A 15864-nucleotide genomic window follows, 5' to 3' on the forward strand; every position below is an offset into this window, starting at 1 on the left:
TAAAAAAGATATGAAACAACATCCCATCTTTTTTTTATTTTGAAATAAACATGATACACTTATTAGTATCAAAGAAAACATCTAGTCCATATCACGGGAGACAAAAGAGAAAACAAATGTGCAAAGGAAAATCACATCCCATCTTTTAAAACATCGAAGATGGACTGAAGAACAATATGGTGCTCTTAAATTATTCATTTTGTAGGCCAGAGCTTGAGGAAAGACATTGAAGATGAATTAAAGACACTGAGTTAAATAGTGATGTAAGATATAGGCAATGTGAAAATTCAAGAGAACACTTCATTATTTTGGCTGTAATATATGTCAGCATGAATGCTGGATATTTTCTTCAGCATAATTAATTAACCAAAACTTTTAATGTATGTGACCCTACTCTTCCGTAGATGCAACTGTAATACAGAACTGGAAGTACCTGGCCTTGGCTTGGGTATTTCCATATAAGAGCAGCAATACATCACAACTGGCAAAGAGGATTTCAAAGACTCTTACATAGGGTTACCATATTACTCCAGAAAAAGGAGGCCAGATTGAGACATCCAGGTTTTACTTCCATTACTTTCAATGGAAGTAATACCCGGGTGTCTCAATCCGTCCTCCTTACTTCCATTACTTTCAGTGAAAGTAAAACCCGGATGTCTCAATCCGTCCTCCTTACTTCTATTACTTTCAGTGGAAGTAAAACCCGGATGTCTCAATCCGTCCTCCTTACTTCCATTACTTTCAGTGAAAGTAAAACCCGGATGTCTCAATCCGTCCTCCTTACTTCTATTACTTTCAGTGGAAGTAAAACCCGGATGTCTCAATCCGTCCTCCTTACTTCCATTACTTTCAGTGGAAGTAAAACCCGGATGTCTCAATCCCTCCTCCTTACTTCCATTACTTTCAGTGGAAGTAAAACCCGGATGTCTCAATCCGTCCTCCTTACTTCCATTACTTTCAGTGGAAGTAAAACCCGGATGTCTCAATCCGTCCTCCTTTATCTGGAGCCATATGGTAGCCCTACCTTATATGAATTAAAGAAAGAAAGCTATATAAAACATTTTTAGAAAAAGAGAAGAATCCGCTACAGCCCTGAAAATACTGATTTGTAAACTAGTTGCTGGTGGCTGGCTATACCAGAATTGATGAGGCTTCTAGAAGTGTTAAAAACACATACCCACATGCTGACTGGTACTTAGCTGCAGAACCATATTTTGAAGTAGACGAGATTCATGTTCTCCAAACCCCACCATCCTCCCTCCTCCCTCCAGAAAGGTCAGACCTCCTCTGATCAAGCCAAGTTTCCAAGGTTATTTAGTATTTGATATACTGCATTGGCAAATGCATCTATGTGGTTTACATTTAATATAAAGGTTAAAATAGAGTGAAATTTGAAAATCCAGTATAACCCCCCCCCAAAAAAAAAAAAAAAGTGAAATTACATTATAGACAGATAAGGATAAATAAAATATGATAACATTTAATTTTAAATGTGTGCTTCTAATTCCGTACTGATGCTCACTGAGTCCTTCTTGAAATACAAATATATGGCGATTGACTAGAAGCTATTAGTTAAATGCATCTGAAAATTTAAAAAAAGATTTTAAAAGAGATTTGAAATGTTCTGCGAATGTTTTCGAACCTAATGTGATAAGGAAGGGCATTCCAGAGTTGTGGACAATGAACTGAAAAACTATGCTCTCTAGTAGAAAGCATATGTAACATATCTTACAGATGAAATAGTAAGAAGGTTTTGTTGAAGTGAACAAAGTATACAAGAAGGTATATTTGGTATCAGAGAATTATCAAGATAAGCCAAACATCGTGCAGAATGTGTCTTGAAGACCAAGAACAAGATTTTATACGTTAATCAATGATTAACAGACAACCAATGAGCAGACTTTGAGGGCTCCTTTTACGAAGGCGCATTAGCGGTTTAACACGTGTAATAGCACGCGCTAAACCGCTGGCCGCGCTAGCTGCTACCGCCTCCTCTTGAGCAGGCGGTAGTTTTTCGACTAGCGCGGGGGTTAGCACGTGATGAAAAGTCGCGCGGGCTAACGCGGCTTCGTAAAAGGAGCCCTAAGAGTGGAGTGACATGATCAAATTTCTTTTTCCCAGCTATTAATTTTATAATCATAATTAAAACAAAAATATGTATAAAAACCCGCCCAAGTCGGCACTTGGATGACCTAAAAGATAGGTCGTCCAAGTGCCGATAATCAAAATGGGTTTTTAGACGTAACCATGGACTTTTTACACCTCTGAATGCCGCTGTGCGCCCAGAGCAGAAAGGGGCATTTTTGAAGGAGTGGTGAGGGTGGGATTTGGGCTGGACGTGGGACGACCTAGTCTTAGTCGTACTGCAGGGATAATTGAAAATTTTACGAGGCTACTTGGATAGAACTTATATGTTGTGACTTAGACGATGTAAAACTAGGTCTAAGGGCCAGATTCTATATAGGTCGGGTTGCCACTGAGCTGATTGCGGCAAGGGAATCTCCCTGCTGTGATCAGTTTAGCGGCCGTGGAAGGGTACCCGTCCTTTAAAAAAAAAAATCAACCCACACCTCATTAACTTTTTATGTATTTTCTAAACATTATTAAATAAAACATACTTTCATGAACACTAATCTTATTATTGAAGTGCATACTTGCCTAAAAAAAAAAAATACAAAAAGTTACATCTTCAAGTCGAGAGATCAGAAACTGGCATGGCTCACATTTCTCTAAAGGCTTCCTCAGGGATCCAATTCCCAGTGGTACGGTAATTTTTCTTTTATTTATCTTAACTCTGTATTTCCATTCCAAGGTCCAAGAGCCACTCAGTACGTGTTTTAGCAGGGAGCGGGGTCCACTTGTGCTCTGCTCTGTTGGATTTATCTGTTATTGGTCTCCTGTTCCCCACTCTGCACTGCACATGTCTTCTTTTGTCCCTCTGTTGAGATGGAAACAGAAAATCGACCTTTATTGGTTGCACTGGGAGCTGTTGATAATCTCAGGATAAAATCTTTCTTGATTGGTGAACAACTGCGGATTGGAAAAGTATCCTCTCTTTTCCTCCCCACTAATGCTATCGCTGGCTCTTGTTCTCTCAGGAATATTAACTGACTCAATCTTCTTCCAATATCAGCACACCTAAATCTCCCACGCAATATGATTCAGATTAGATTGCAAGCTCTTTGAAGTACAGATTGTCCCTCTTACATGTTTGTCCATGCATGCGTCGGACAGCATTTTAGAAATGATAAGTAATTGCAAACGTCAGGCAGACAGTTTTGCTCTGCCGTTACCCTTTGCAGTTTGTGTGGACCCACAGATCCAAAGACTTTTAAAACCCAGTTTTCTGTGACAATGAAAAACTGCTCGACTGTGGATCTTTAGAAAAATAGAAACATGACAGCCAAATGGCCTAAGAAAAAAAAAATCCAACGTAGTGAAACAAACGCAGTGAAACAACGCAGTGAAACAAACAGCAACCGAAAAACAACAAGCAAACTGCAGAAAATGTACAAGATGCAGGCGTTGTTTATTAGTGGGAAAAAATGCAGTAAAATATACAACCTTGTTACCAACCAACTGCCATTGTGTAGGATTCGCTTGAGTACATTCGTTCAATAAAGGCGTTTGTTTGATATATTTTTATGCGGTTTGTCTCATACCTTATCCACCATGGACCCCTGAGGAAGGCGTGTTATCCGAAACACGGACCGTGTCAGGTCCCTTGGTTGGTAACAAGGTTGTATATTTTACTGCATTTTTTCCCACTAATAAACAACGCCTGCATCTTGTACATTTTCTGCAGCCAAATGGCCTACCCAGTCCGCACATCCACTATCTGCTCCTCTCCTTATGAGATCCCACGGGCCTGTCCCATGCTTTCTTGAATTCAGACACAGTTTTTGTCTCACCCATCTCTGCCGGGAGACTATGCCACATATCTACCATCCTTTCTGTAAAAAAATATTTTCTTAGATTACTCCTGTCCCATGCTTTCTTGAATTCAGACAGTCTTTGTCTCAACCACTTCTACTGGGAGACTATTCGACCACCCTTTCTGTAAAAAAGAATTTCCTTAGATTACTCCTTAGCATGGATGGATTAAAGGGTAGGCCCAGTAGGTACATACCTAGGGCCCAAAATTGTCAGGGGGGCCCAATGAAGGAGGGCAGAGGACTTTTTCAAATTTTGTTTTCAAACCGCAATGCAACGATGTGGTCTCCCATCGGCAATGGGGGCCACGGCCCCCTCCCCCCCCATCGACGTGCTGGCTCCACTTGGGGAGGCCAGCAGATGTGGTGAATTGCTGAAAGGTCCCGCGATGACAGCGTCTGCCAACTCTGCTCGAAAGAAGTGACGTCAGAAGGGGATGGACCGGCAGACACAGTCATCGCAGGACCTTGCAGCAACTCACCATGTCTGCCGCCCCACACGCCCACCTCTCCCCGAGTTCGAACTGCTTCACTCTGAGGTTCTGGGGTGCTGAGGGAGGGGGGGCCCTGACAGAGTCTCAGCTCCTTTCACTTGCTCTCCTGCCTCCAATCTCAGAGATGGGGGGCCCCGGGCTTGGAGGGCCTGCAGCATGTGAAGGAGGAGAGCAGGGACCCTTTCTCTCTGGCTTAGGGGAGGGAGTGCGGGCGGGCCGTCCTATGTAGGTGTTGGACTCCTCGCTGAAGGAGAGGAGCTTCTGATTGCCAGTGGAGAGGAGGGGGCTCTCAGAGCATTGGTATTCAGTGCTGGCTGCTCTTGCTGTAGGAGGAATCCTGATCAGCTCCTCAGTATGTAGGTCTCAGTGCAGCTCCTCACACCATCAATGGGCGGAGGGGAGGGAAGAGGGAGAGGAGGGGGCAGGCTGGAGCAAACAGCATTTAGGCAAGTCCCGGAGAGAGAGGGCAGCGGGGAAATAAAGGTGAAGGGGGGACCAGGGGTTCGGAGAGAGAAGAAAGAGCACGGGGGTTAGGGCTAGATAGAAATGGGGTGAGGGCAGAAATTGGTAGGGAGAGAGAAGAAAGAAAGAGTATGAGGGTTGGGGCTAGATGGAAAAGGGGGGAGGGAGAGGTGAGGGCCAGAGATGAACAGGGAGTGAGACTGGAGAACAATTACAAAATAAAGGGAGAGCAAAGAGCGAAGAGGGGTGACATGATAGAGAACAGAAAAAGGGGGAAGGGTCATCCATTGACAGAGGAAAGGAGGGCAAGACATGTAGCTTATATCCTGCTCCCATTCCCATGCGGAGCTCCCAGAGGAAGAAGCAAGAGTAAGTTCACATGGGTAGATAGCGGGGTCCCATGCTGGCATGGGGGGAGGGGGGAAGGAGGTGCAGACTTGGGCAGTGATGGAAAGAGGGTGGAATGGAGCCTCTAGACTGTGTAAGCATAGGGGGCGAGGAAAGAAATCAGATGGGGAGCTTTGTAGGCTATTGGAGTCTCACTTGCAGGACACTGCTGAGGAAGCTCACACTGTCGTATTCACTCAAGGGCTGACATTTTTAACTGTCTGAAATGTTGCTTCTTTATTGGGCAAAACACCATTTCTTATGAAAATAATCCTAGTTGGGGTACATAGAACAAAAAAACGAGAACACTGTAATGCTGAGCAAGAAAGGGTTAATCAAAGAACTAGAGCCGGCCCCTGCTTATTTCTGATGCTAAAATGGCATGGATTCTCGCTACATGTCATCTGGATTGGCTACTGCTAGGAAACACGATAGTAGGTTTGAGTCCTTTGGTCTGGCCTAGTATGTGACCCAATTGAGGAGAGAGAGAAGGAGGGAGAAGGAAGACCAGGGAAGGGAGAGGAGTAGAAAGAGAGATGCCAAGACCATGGGAGGGAGGGAGATACCAGACCATGGAGGGAGAGAGAAAGGGAGGAGACAGATATCAGACCTGGGAGGAGGAAGGAGACAGATACCAGATCTGAGTGAAGAAAAGGAGGAGAGATATATGCTAAAATCTGCTGGGAGGGAGGGAGAGATGGAAGGGAAGAAGACAGATGCCACACCATGGGGGGAGCGGAGAGAAGTAGATGGATGTCACACCAATGGAGGGGGAGAGATAGAAGTGAGAGGCAGACAGTTTCTGGAAGAGGCATAGAAAGAGTGCAAATGCCATATGGAAGAGGCAGAGAGAGGGCAGACAGTGGATGGAAGGAAGAGAATGATGAGAAGATGAGGAATGCAGAAATCAGACAACAAAGGTAGAAAAACAAATTCTATTTGTTTTATTTATTTATTTTTGCTTTAGGATAAAGTATTATTGTAGCTGTGTTGATAATTGTTTATTAATAGAAAATGGAAATAAGGTGATCCTGTTTATTGGACTAATTTTAATACATTTTTTTACTAATTCAGAGACCATAACTCCTTTCCTCAGGACAGGACAGGGATACTGTAACAGCAGTATAGTTTTCTGACCTGAAGAAAGAGGTTTTAACCTCTGAAAGCTAATTGAGAAATGTATTAGTCCAATAAAATGGCAGGAACTAAATTTTCTTCCCACCATGCCACTTGCCTCCTACTTAAATGCAAAATATAAATTGGTGGGCTTCCCAAAGCCCTGCCGGCTGAAGATCTCTTCCTCCAGGAAGAAAGGGGGGATTTGTTCAGAGATATTTGGAGGTTGCACAGAAGAAAAATTGTACACTGGTATGGTACTCTTTGTTGTTTGTTTTGAATTTTAAAATAAAAGAAATAAAGTGGAAATAAAGAAGTAAATAAGAAAATGGGTAAATAAACGGGGGTAGGGCAAGGGGCATGGCATGGTGGGAGCTGGTTTGGGTGGGATGGGGGCGGAGGGCACGGGGCCCTATGGACTTGTGTGCCTAGGGGCCCTCGACAAATTAATCCTGCCCTCTCACCTCTTACAGCACCATTAAATCCACACTTCAAATCACAAGTGTTCTTTAATGCTGCTAAAATGGTGCTTGATTCAGGGTGTGAAAGCTGAATCTTTCTGGTCGAAGCAAAGGCTTGGCTGCCAAATGCTCTAGAACAATCGATTCTCTGACGCAATCATACAACACTAAACTGTGTTTTCTTTATATCTTGCTCAGTAATGGCGCTACATGTTTTTCTCAGGTATCACCTGTGCTAACCAAACCTTTCACTTCATACATAGTAGGCACAGGTATTTGAAAACACTGCATGTTAACTAGAAAACTAACACCTGTTCTGAGAAACATGTTAATTTTTGAATCTCTGTAGATAAGAGTACCTTCTCTAATGTATTGTTATTTACTTCCGGGTCAAAGGTCAGGGTTTCACCTCTTAACTTCATCTCATGCCCTCTCACTCTGGTATTTCCTTTCTATCGAGAGTCGCTTCATGCATATTTCTGACGCATAAATATTTAAATGTCTCTGTCATATCTCCCCTCTCCCTCCTTTCCTCCAAAGTATGCATATTGAAATCTTTGAGTCTGTCCGATGTAGACCGTCAACTATTTTAGTAGCCTTCCTCTGGACCGACTCTATCCTGTTATATCTTTTTATAGGTGCGGTTTCCAGAATTGTATACAATATTCTAAATTAGGTCTCACCAGAGTCTTATACCTCCTTTTTCCTACTGACTATACCTACACTTGTGCATCCTAGCATCCTTCTAGCTTTTGCCGCTGCCTTTTCAACCTGTTTGGCCACCTTAAGATCATCACACACTATCACTCCCAAGTCCCGCTCCTCTTTCGTGCACAAAAGCTCTTCACCCCCTAAACTGTACCGTTCCCTCGGCTTTTTGCAGCCCAAATGCATGACCTTGCATTTCTTAGCATTAAATCTTAGCTGCCAAATCTCAGACCATTCTTTAAGCTTCACTAGGTCCTTCCTCATGTTAACCACACCATCGTGGGTGTCTATTGCACATTTTGGTATCATCCATAAAGAGGCAAATCTTACCCGACAGCCCTTCAGCAATATCACCTGCAAAAATGTTAAAAAGAACAGGCCCATGAACCAAACCTTGAGGCACATCTCTGGTAACAACCCTTTCCTTAGAGCGATTCCCACTGACCATTACCCATCTGTCGCCTTCCACGCAATTACTTCCTGACCCAGTCCGTCACCATGGGACTCATCCTAAGGGCATTCAGTTTATTTACTCCAACCCATACCCAGACAGTCTGGAAGATTTTCACTAAAAGAATCAGTAATTTGTGATACTAAGATAAAATAATAGTGCTGCTCCTGTCACCCTCTTAGCTTTAAAACCCTGTATGTAAGCCTATGATAATTTGTTTATTTTTTTTAAATATTTTTTTTTACAAGATATTGAATTCAGCAAAGTCATTTTGGAAGCTAGGACCTTTCTCTTTCATCCTCTCTCTCTAAATGCAGAAGAGAAAATGAGGCACACTCTGCTTTCTATCACTGTGATTTGTGTGAAGGGAGGCAAGGATAGGCTTTTTTTTTTGACTTGTCATAAAGTTTCAACATGACTGGAGAAGCGTCTTGAGCTGCTCCTTTATCCGCCCTGGCAAAGTGGATCCAGTTTGTCGTGGGTGTGATTTACGGCTGAAGATGAACAGAACAAATGAAGATTCGGCTCATTCAAGACCCTTCATTAAAAGGTAGAACAACCAAAAAAGGCCCTCATTCATTTTAATGAATGAAAAGTCTTTTTTTGTATGCTTTTATTCTGCAAAACACACACTGTCCAACTCTTTCTCTTACAGCATCATTAAATTCATACGTCAAATCACAAGTGTTCTGGTAACTTCTTTAATGCTGCTAAAATGGTGCTTGATTCAGGGTGTGAAAGCTGAATCTTTCTGGTCTAAGCAGAGGCTTGGCTGCCAAATGCTCAACAGACATGCCAAACTCTGGCCCGCGGGATACTGAAATTTGGCCCGCCAGCCAATTACAAATCTTCCCCAAAGCTGGCCCGCCGGTACAAGCGCCGCTTCATTTTTAGGTTCACGCGGCCTGCAGAGGATCGCTGGTCGGCAGTAGCGATCCTTGCAGACCGCCGTAGCCTCAGCTGCACATTCTCTCTAGTGCAGTCCCGCCCCTCCTCTGACATACAGGACTGCGGGTGGGACCGAGCCAGAGGGAACGTGCAGCTGAGGCTACAGCGGCCTGCTAGGATCGCTACTGCCGCCCAGCAAATCCTCTGCAGGTCGCGTGAACCTACAGATGATGCAGTATGAACCTGCAGAGTCAGGTCCCAAGCAGACCTGCAGCTGAGGAAAGGTATTCTGGGGGTTTCCTAAAGGGAAGGAGAGAGATGAAGGAGGTCCACGCTCCATTTTCTATTCATTTATTGCATGGTGTGTCCAGGAGGCCTCATGCATTCCAGGGAACAGTTTTTATTATTTCAACACCCACCTGCCTGCATGCTTCTCAACCTTCTTTGCCCTCATCCCCAGCCCTACTCCCTTGCTACCAGGCCCCTTTAGTTATATTATTGAATAATAATGTACAACATCCTCTCATCCACCCCCGCCTCAACAAGAGCACACACATACACACAAAATCAGAACAGACTGCCTAATCCAAAATTTGACCCCCCCCCCCATGCCTGTCTAGGACCTAAAAGAGAGAGGGGTCTTTTTATTAAGGTGCACATTTAGTGCGCGATAAATTGGTTAGCGTACCTTAATAAAAGGACCCCTAAGTATCTAAAAAAAAAAAAAAAAAAAAAATTTGGCCCGCAACAGCCTTTTTTTCAGATTTTGAAGCTCGTTATGTGATTGAGTTTGACATATCTGCTCTAGAACAATCGATTCTCTGATGCAATCATACAACACTAAACTGTGTTTTCTTTAAATCTTGTAATCAGTAATGGCGCTACATGTTTTTCTCAGGAAGCACCTGTGCTAACCAAACCTTTCTCTTCATACATAGTAGGCACAGGTATTTCAAAACACTGCATGTTAACTAGAAAACTAACACCTGTTCAGAGAAACATGTTAATTTTTGGGTAGATAAGGGTACTATCTAAATTAGGGGTCTCCAAACTTTTCGCCACGAGGGCCACATTGGGTACTTCAACACTTTTCAGCGGGTCGTGGTAAAAAAAAAAAAAAAAAGGGATAATTCTAGATATATGAGTTTTATTAAAAGCAGAAAATTTTATAAAATAATTACAAAGTATGTGAGATTAAATTATGGTATATTAATGACGACGAACACTACCAGCAAATTCTCATATTTCTATCACAAATTATAGTAAAACCATTAATGTGAATGATGGAACTTTTTTGTGTTTTAAAAAAAAAATCTTATTAAACTGCGGTTCAAATTTTGAACCGCTAATTACAAGTAGCAACGTCAAATGTTCATCAGATAAATTTGCCCTGTATTTTGACTTCATATATTTCATTCGGGAAAAAGTCTGTTCGCAAAGATACGTTGTCCCACAAATGGAGATAAATTTACAAGTCGCTGGTGAGATCGTGTAAGCAAATCCATCAAACGGTGTCAAAAAGGGTGAAAGTCTGTGAGCCCTGAAGACCGTGAAACGTTGGCAGGCTATCAGTTTAGACATCACTCACAAATTTAAAACGCAGTTGTCAGTATTGCTAATGAACATCTCAGTCCCACATTAAGATTTACATAGGGCTCCTTTTAAGACGCCATGTTAGCGATTTAATGTGCGTAATAGCTAAACCGCCGGACTCGATAGCTGCTACCACCTCCTCTTGAGCAGGCGGTAGTTTTCGGCTAGCGCAGGGGGGGGGGGAGGGCAGCACGTGATTAAAAGTTGCGCGTGCTAAAGACGCTAACGCAGCTTTGTAAAAGGAGCCCATAGTGGTAGCAGTATATTCTCCTCGGAAGTTTTTTGCCAATGATTTGGGTGGAGCATTTATGCTCTGCCAGAACAAACCTGAGGCTTTTTCTTCCGCTGAGAAAATACTCTCAGCTCAACAAGTGGAGCATTTCTATTTTTGATTATTTATTTACCCACTTCCACCATTTTATATTTATTGATAAATTTACAAGCAAATTTCTTCAATTTTGGAAACTGCTCAGAGTTCAAAAATTTATATAAATCGATCAAGTTTCCTTCCTTGTATTTATCTTTAATATGTTCATTTGCCTGAAGTTCAATATATATATATATTTTGCGGATTCTCATTGAAAAATTAGTCCAATTAGGGCATTTCCACACAATTCTTCTGCGGGCTGGATAAAATCATATCACGGGCTGGATGTAGCCCGCAGGCCGTACTTTGGAGACCCCTGATCCAAAGCACTAGCATTTACTTCCGGGCCTCAAGGACCACCAAAGGTCAGGTTTTCAGGATACCTCTAATGAATATACATGATATAGATTTGCAGGCCTACTACACCCACCGTAGGCAAATCTCTCTCACATGGAAATGTCCTGAAAACCCAGCCCAATTGGTGACCCTTGAGGACTTAGGCGTGACCAGGGTGTGAGTGGAAAGAGACATAGAAGATACTTTCTAAACCACAGTAGTTCACCAACCAAATTGAAGACAGATTTTATCATGAGATTACTAACAGCTTCCGGTACGACTGTGAAAATCCAGTTTTCTATTTCCCTCTCAGTATGCACACCCTAACCCATTCACTAGTAATTTCCTGTTTGGATTACTGTAATGTTGTCTATGCTGGAATTGATAGGTTTCAGTCACTCCAAAACACATCTCCTCAATTTATATGTAGTACACTGGCTTCCTGTACACAGCGAATGATTTACTTACTTTAGTGCTGATATTGACTCAATAGTCACCATAGTCTTTCCTCTGGAGCTGTGCTGACCAATTGGAAGACCGCTGTAGTGCAGCCCATATTGAACAAGGTATCTCTAAACCAATGGTCGCAAACTCGCGGCCCGCCAGGTACTATTTTAATGCCCTCGGTATGTTTCTCTTAATCACAAAAGTACAATAAAACCGTTTCTTGATCATATGTCTCTTTAGCTATAAATGACAATATTATTATTAAGACTTAGCCAAAAGGAAAGATTTATAAACTATAAAGAGTTTTACCTCTTGCAAAATTTTTTCTGAGGCCCTCCAAGTACCTACAAATCCAAAATGTGGTCCTGCAAAAGGTTCGAGTTGGAGACCACTGCTCTAAACTATGCTTACTGTCTTAACTAACTGATAAAAATTGTTTTTATGCAATTGTCCTCCCATGTCACTGGCTTGCTGAGTGAGGCCCATTCTCTAATTGCTAGTGGTAATATTGCCTTACTGGTCTTGCTGAATCTATGCCCTGTTTTTTGGTCTACTTGATCACCCATTCATCTTGGCCCATCTTTTCGAGATCAGGCTGGGTGAATCAGTACTTGCCTTGTTTACCTTCATTCATGACCGTGTCTGCTCAAAGACCGTGCCTCCACATCCTCTTCTCCCTATAGACCAGGAGTCTCCAAAATCCCTCCTTGAGGGCCGCAATCCAGTTGGGTTTTCAGGATTTCTCCAATGAATATGCATGAGATCTATGTGCATGCACTGCTTTCAATGCATATTCATTGGGGAAATCCTGAAAATCCGACCGGATTCCGGCCCTCAAGGAGGGACTTTGGAGACCCCTGCTATAGACTTTTATATGATGTTTCAAACAACTCCGTTTCATTGCCCCTTCTCTGCAATAATTTCAGGCGCGTGTCCAAATTCTGTGTGCAATTTTATTGAATAATGGACCAATTAGTGCCGTTAATGAAACACCAATAATTACTGATGCTAACTGACAACAATTCAAATTTACACATGCACCTTGCTAGGCTTAGTCTATAAAGATGCGCAAGCACATTCCAGTGCGTGCATCTGAAAAGGAGGCATAGCCCTGTGAGGGGCACGATCGGGACACGGACATTCCAAGAATTTGTACGTACTGTATAGAATACTCCGATCTATGAGTAATTTACAGGAATTTAAACCCGGTTTAAACCCGGACGTAAATCTTCATGCCTAACATTTAGGCTTCGATCCTGTTCCTAGGTGATATTCTATAAGCATTGTACAACTCAGAGCATCGTTCACAAACTAGTGCTTAGTGTTTATTTTTTCGGTGCTGATTTTCTGGCACCATATATAGAAATTTAACCTAATTGAATAAGTATCTGGATAATTATCCAGGTGCCAGTCTGAATATTGCTGGTGTCTGGATAAGACGCAATAGCCAGGTTATATCTGGATGATTGGTGCAGGTGTCCAAGTACGGCCCACAGCTGAATAGCTGGGTATAAAAAAGCTCATAGTGGCTAGTGTTACAAAAAAAAAATAAAAAATACACTGACCATCTTAGGCTGAATACGAGGGGGTACTGAAAAGTTTTTAGCCCGACCGAGAAGAGAATGATGTGGATCTGGTTCAACCAATGTTCTGAAACAATGTCAAAACATAGAATTTCATTTCTGGCAAATTGGCACTTAACAAAATAACTCCCCCCCCCCCTCTTTTTTTTTTTTTTTTTTTTTTACAAAGCCATGCTTTGTTTAGATTGTGAGCTCTTTCGAGCAGGGACTGTTTTCTTACTCTTTGTGACTCTGTACAGTGCAGAGTGATTCTGGTAGCGGTATGGAAATAATTAATAGTAGCAGTAGCGGCTGCCACACGGGAAAAGCCCCAAAGCCATTTAAATTCCTATGTGGTTCAGGGCAATTACCGTAGCGACAGCCACTAGTGCAGCTTTGTAAAAGGGTGGGGGTGGGGGGGGGAATAAGATAACACTCTTTTCAGAATTTAGTAAGTTGGTTGGTTGGGCTGAGAACTTTTCAGTACCCCCTTGTTTTCCATTGTCCTATGAACGAGCAAAGAGTCAAATTTCAGCAAATAATAATAAATTACTAATGATTATGACAGGAGTTGCCATTCAGAATATAACTAGAAATTGGAAAGATTATACAAGACTTAAGTATACTTTTTGGTGGAATTCTATATGTTATATTTATAAAATGGAACGAATTCTTGCTATGCAAAAAGGAAATTATAACAAGTTTAAAAAAATTTGGGGGCCATTGATTGAATATTCGAATGATTAGACACTTTTTTTTTTTTTTTATAGAAGAATAATATGATATGGGATTGGGAGGGTATAATGTGTGAGATTCAAATAAAATGTTGATATGTGTGGAAGGGAAGGGGGGAGGGGGGATAATATAAGATTTAATATTATATGAAGTATACAAGTGAATTGTATGAATATTGAATGATTATTGTATAATTGTTATGAGATATGAAAATGAATAAAGAATTGGAAAAAAAAAAAAAAGTTGATTTGTACCTGAAAGATACCCTCAAATCAAGAAAATGTCTAAAAATTCAGAAAACAAATCCCAAATTTTTATTACCTGAGCACATCCCTCAGTGATTCAGAAATAAGTATGGCTAGCATTCTGCATTAGTTCACGTTGGAATATTGGTTAAGTGTGGTCCAACAACCTTCTATAACATTATACACTTCTCCCTCCGTATTCACGGTTTCGATTATTCACGGTTTTTAGCTTGTTGGCTCCTCCCCCCTTCCTCCCCTCCCGAATTACGTCAGCTTGCATAGAGAAATCGCCGATCCCAAGCGTTTACAGAGAAAATCGCCGACTCCCAGCACTTTCTTCACCGTGTTTTGCCTCTCCTTCAGGAACAGGCCAGGTCTCCCGCCATGTTATTCGCCGTTTTCACTATATTCACGATGGTTTTTAATAGAAAACAGAGAATAATATATGAAAAAGTTATTCGCAGTTTTTTTCTGTATTTGCGGTTCTGCTAATCCCCTACCACAGCGAATACGGAGGGAGAAGTGTACCACTGCAAGCATTCACAACTGGTAAATCAGAATTGAATTCGCCACACAGTTTTGTGAAGCGCCCTTATGTACAATTTTAGTCAGCAAATCTAAAAATGTACGTATAGGTTCCCAGTAAATCTGAACGACATACGTCGCATGTTGGTGCAACTTCATGGGTCGAAGAAGTTTCCAGTCCTGATTATTACATACCACAGACCCGTGTGAACAATACAGCACCATTGTTTTAAAGTACATCACTACGCCTCCAAGAAACGGGCATGATCTCAAAAGCAGTCGAGTGAGTGAGCATTAATCATTTCGATTGTTAAGAAATGTGCTGATGTAAGGGCACATGCAAATTTTAAAGTTATCAGAAATTTAGTACTAAATGTTGGACTGACTCTGTGCCACCAATTGTTCATATCTTTGCTGTGCTGGCAGGTGGGAAAACATCTCAGCAAGATGAACCTGTCGGTGACTGACCGCCACACAGAATTTGAAGAAGGCTCAAGAGCAAGAATTTCATTGGTATCGAAGGGGGTCCACATTAGAAAATTGGTGCATTTCTCAGATTTCATATTGGGATACAAGTGAGATACTTTTATTCATAGGCTGAAAAAAAATGTAACGCTGCTATTTCCTTCTTAAAATATGATTAGAAATAACTAGCCCCACCCCACCTTTTACGAAACCGCGGAAGCCGGAGTGCTAAATGCTCTGCGCTGCTCCCGACGCTCATAGGAACTGTATTAGTGTTGGGATCAGCGCAGAGCATTCAGTGCTTTTGCGGTTTTGTAAAAGGGGGGTTAGGCGCCCAGTATTTAGTTATGCAGGTCCATTTGGGGGGGGACGGATACTTTCACAGCAGAGATATGAACATAGAGCTGTTATTTGACTTTTTGGGAGACATGGGGGCTCCTTTTACTAAGCTGCGATAGCGTTTCTAGCGTGCGCTAAACCCGCGCTAAGAGGCTAGAACTAACACCAGCTCAATGCTGGCGTTAGCGTCTAGCGCGCGTGGCAATTTAGCGTGCGCTAAAACCGCTATCGCAGCTTAGTAAAAGGAGCCAATGGTGTTGCAGCTGAGTTAGTCCACTCTTAAAAATAACATGTAGAAATAAAAAGAAATAAACAAAACAAAAAGAAATCGGGTGATACCTTTTATTATTG

General features: G+C 42.0%; 1 protein-coding gene across 3 annotated transcripts in view; it reads right to left on the reverse strand.

The window, feature by feature from the left end:
- Window positions 1-15864, reverse strand: part of PGR (progesterone receptor) — a 154656-nt gene that overhangs the window by 31181 nt on the left and 107611 nt on the right. The window contains exon 6 of one of the 3 annotated variants that reach the window (XM_033950225.1): window positions 2698-2938. The exons of the other annotated variants lie outside the window; for them this stretch is intronic. Within the exon in view, the coding sequence (XP_033806116.1) occupies window positions 2887-2938 (52 nt within the window). The 3' untranslated portion in view covers window positions 2698-2886. Of the gene's footprint in view, window positions 1-2697; window positions 2939-15864 lie in introns of those variants that run through there. 3 annotated transcript variants of the gene reach the window in all.

The sequence above is a fragment of the Geotrypetes seraphini genome, chromosome 6, assembly GCF_902459505.1.
Source record: "Geotrypetes seraphini chromosome 6, aGeoSer1.1, whole genome shotgun sequence".
NCBI classification, from domain to species: Eukaryota; Metazoa; Chordata; class Amphibia; order Gymnophiona; family Dermophiidae; genus Geotrypetes; species Geotrypetes seraphini.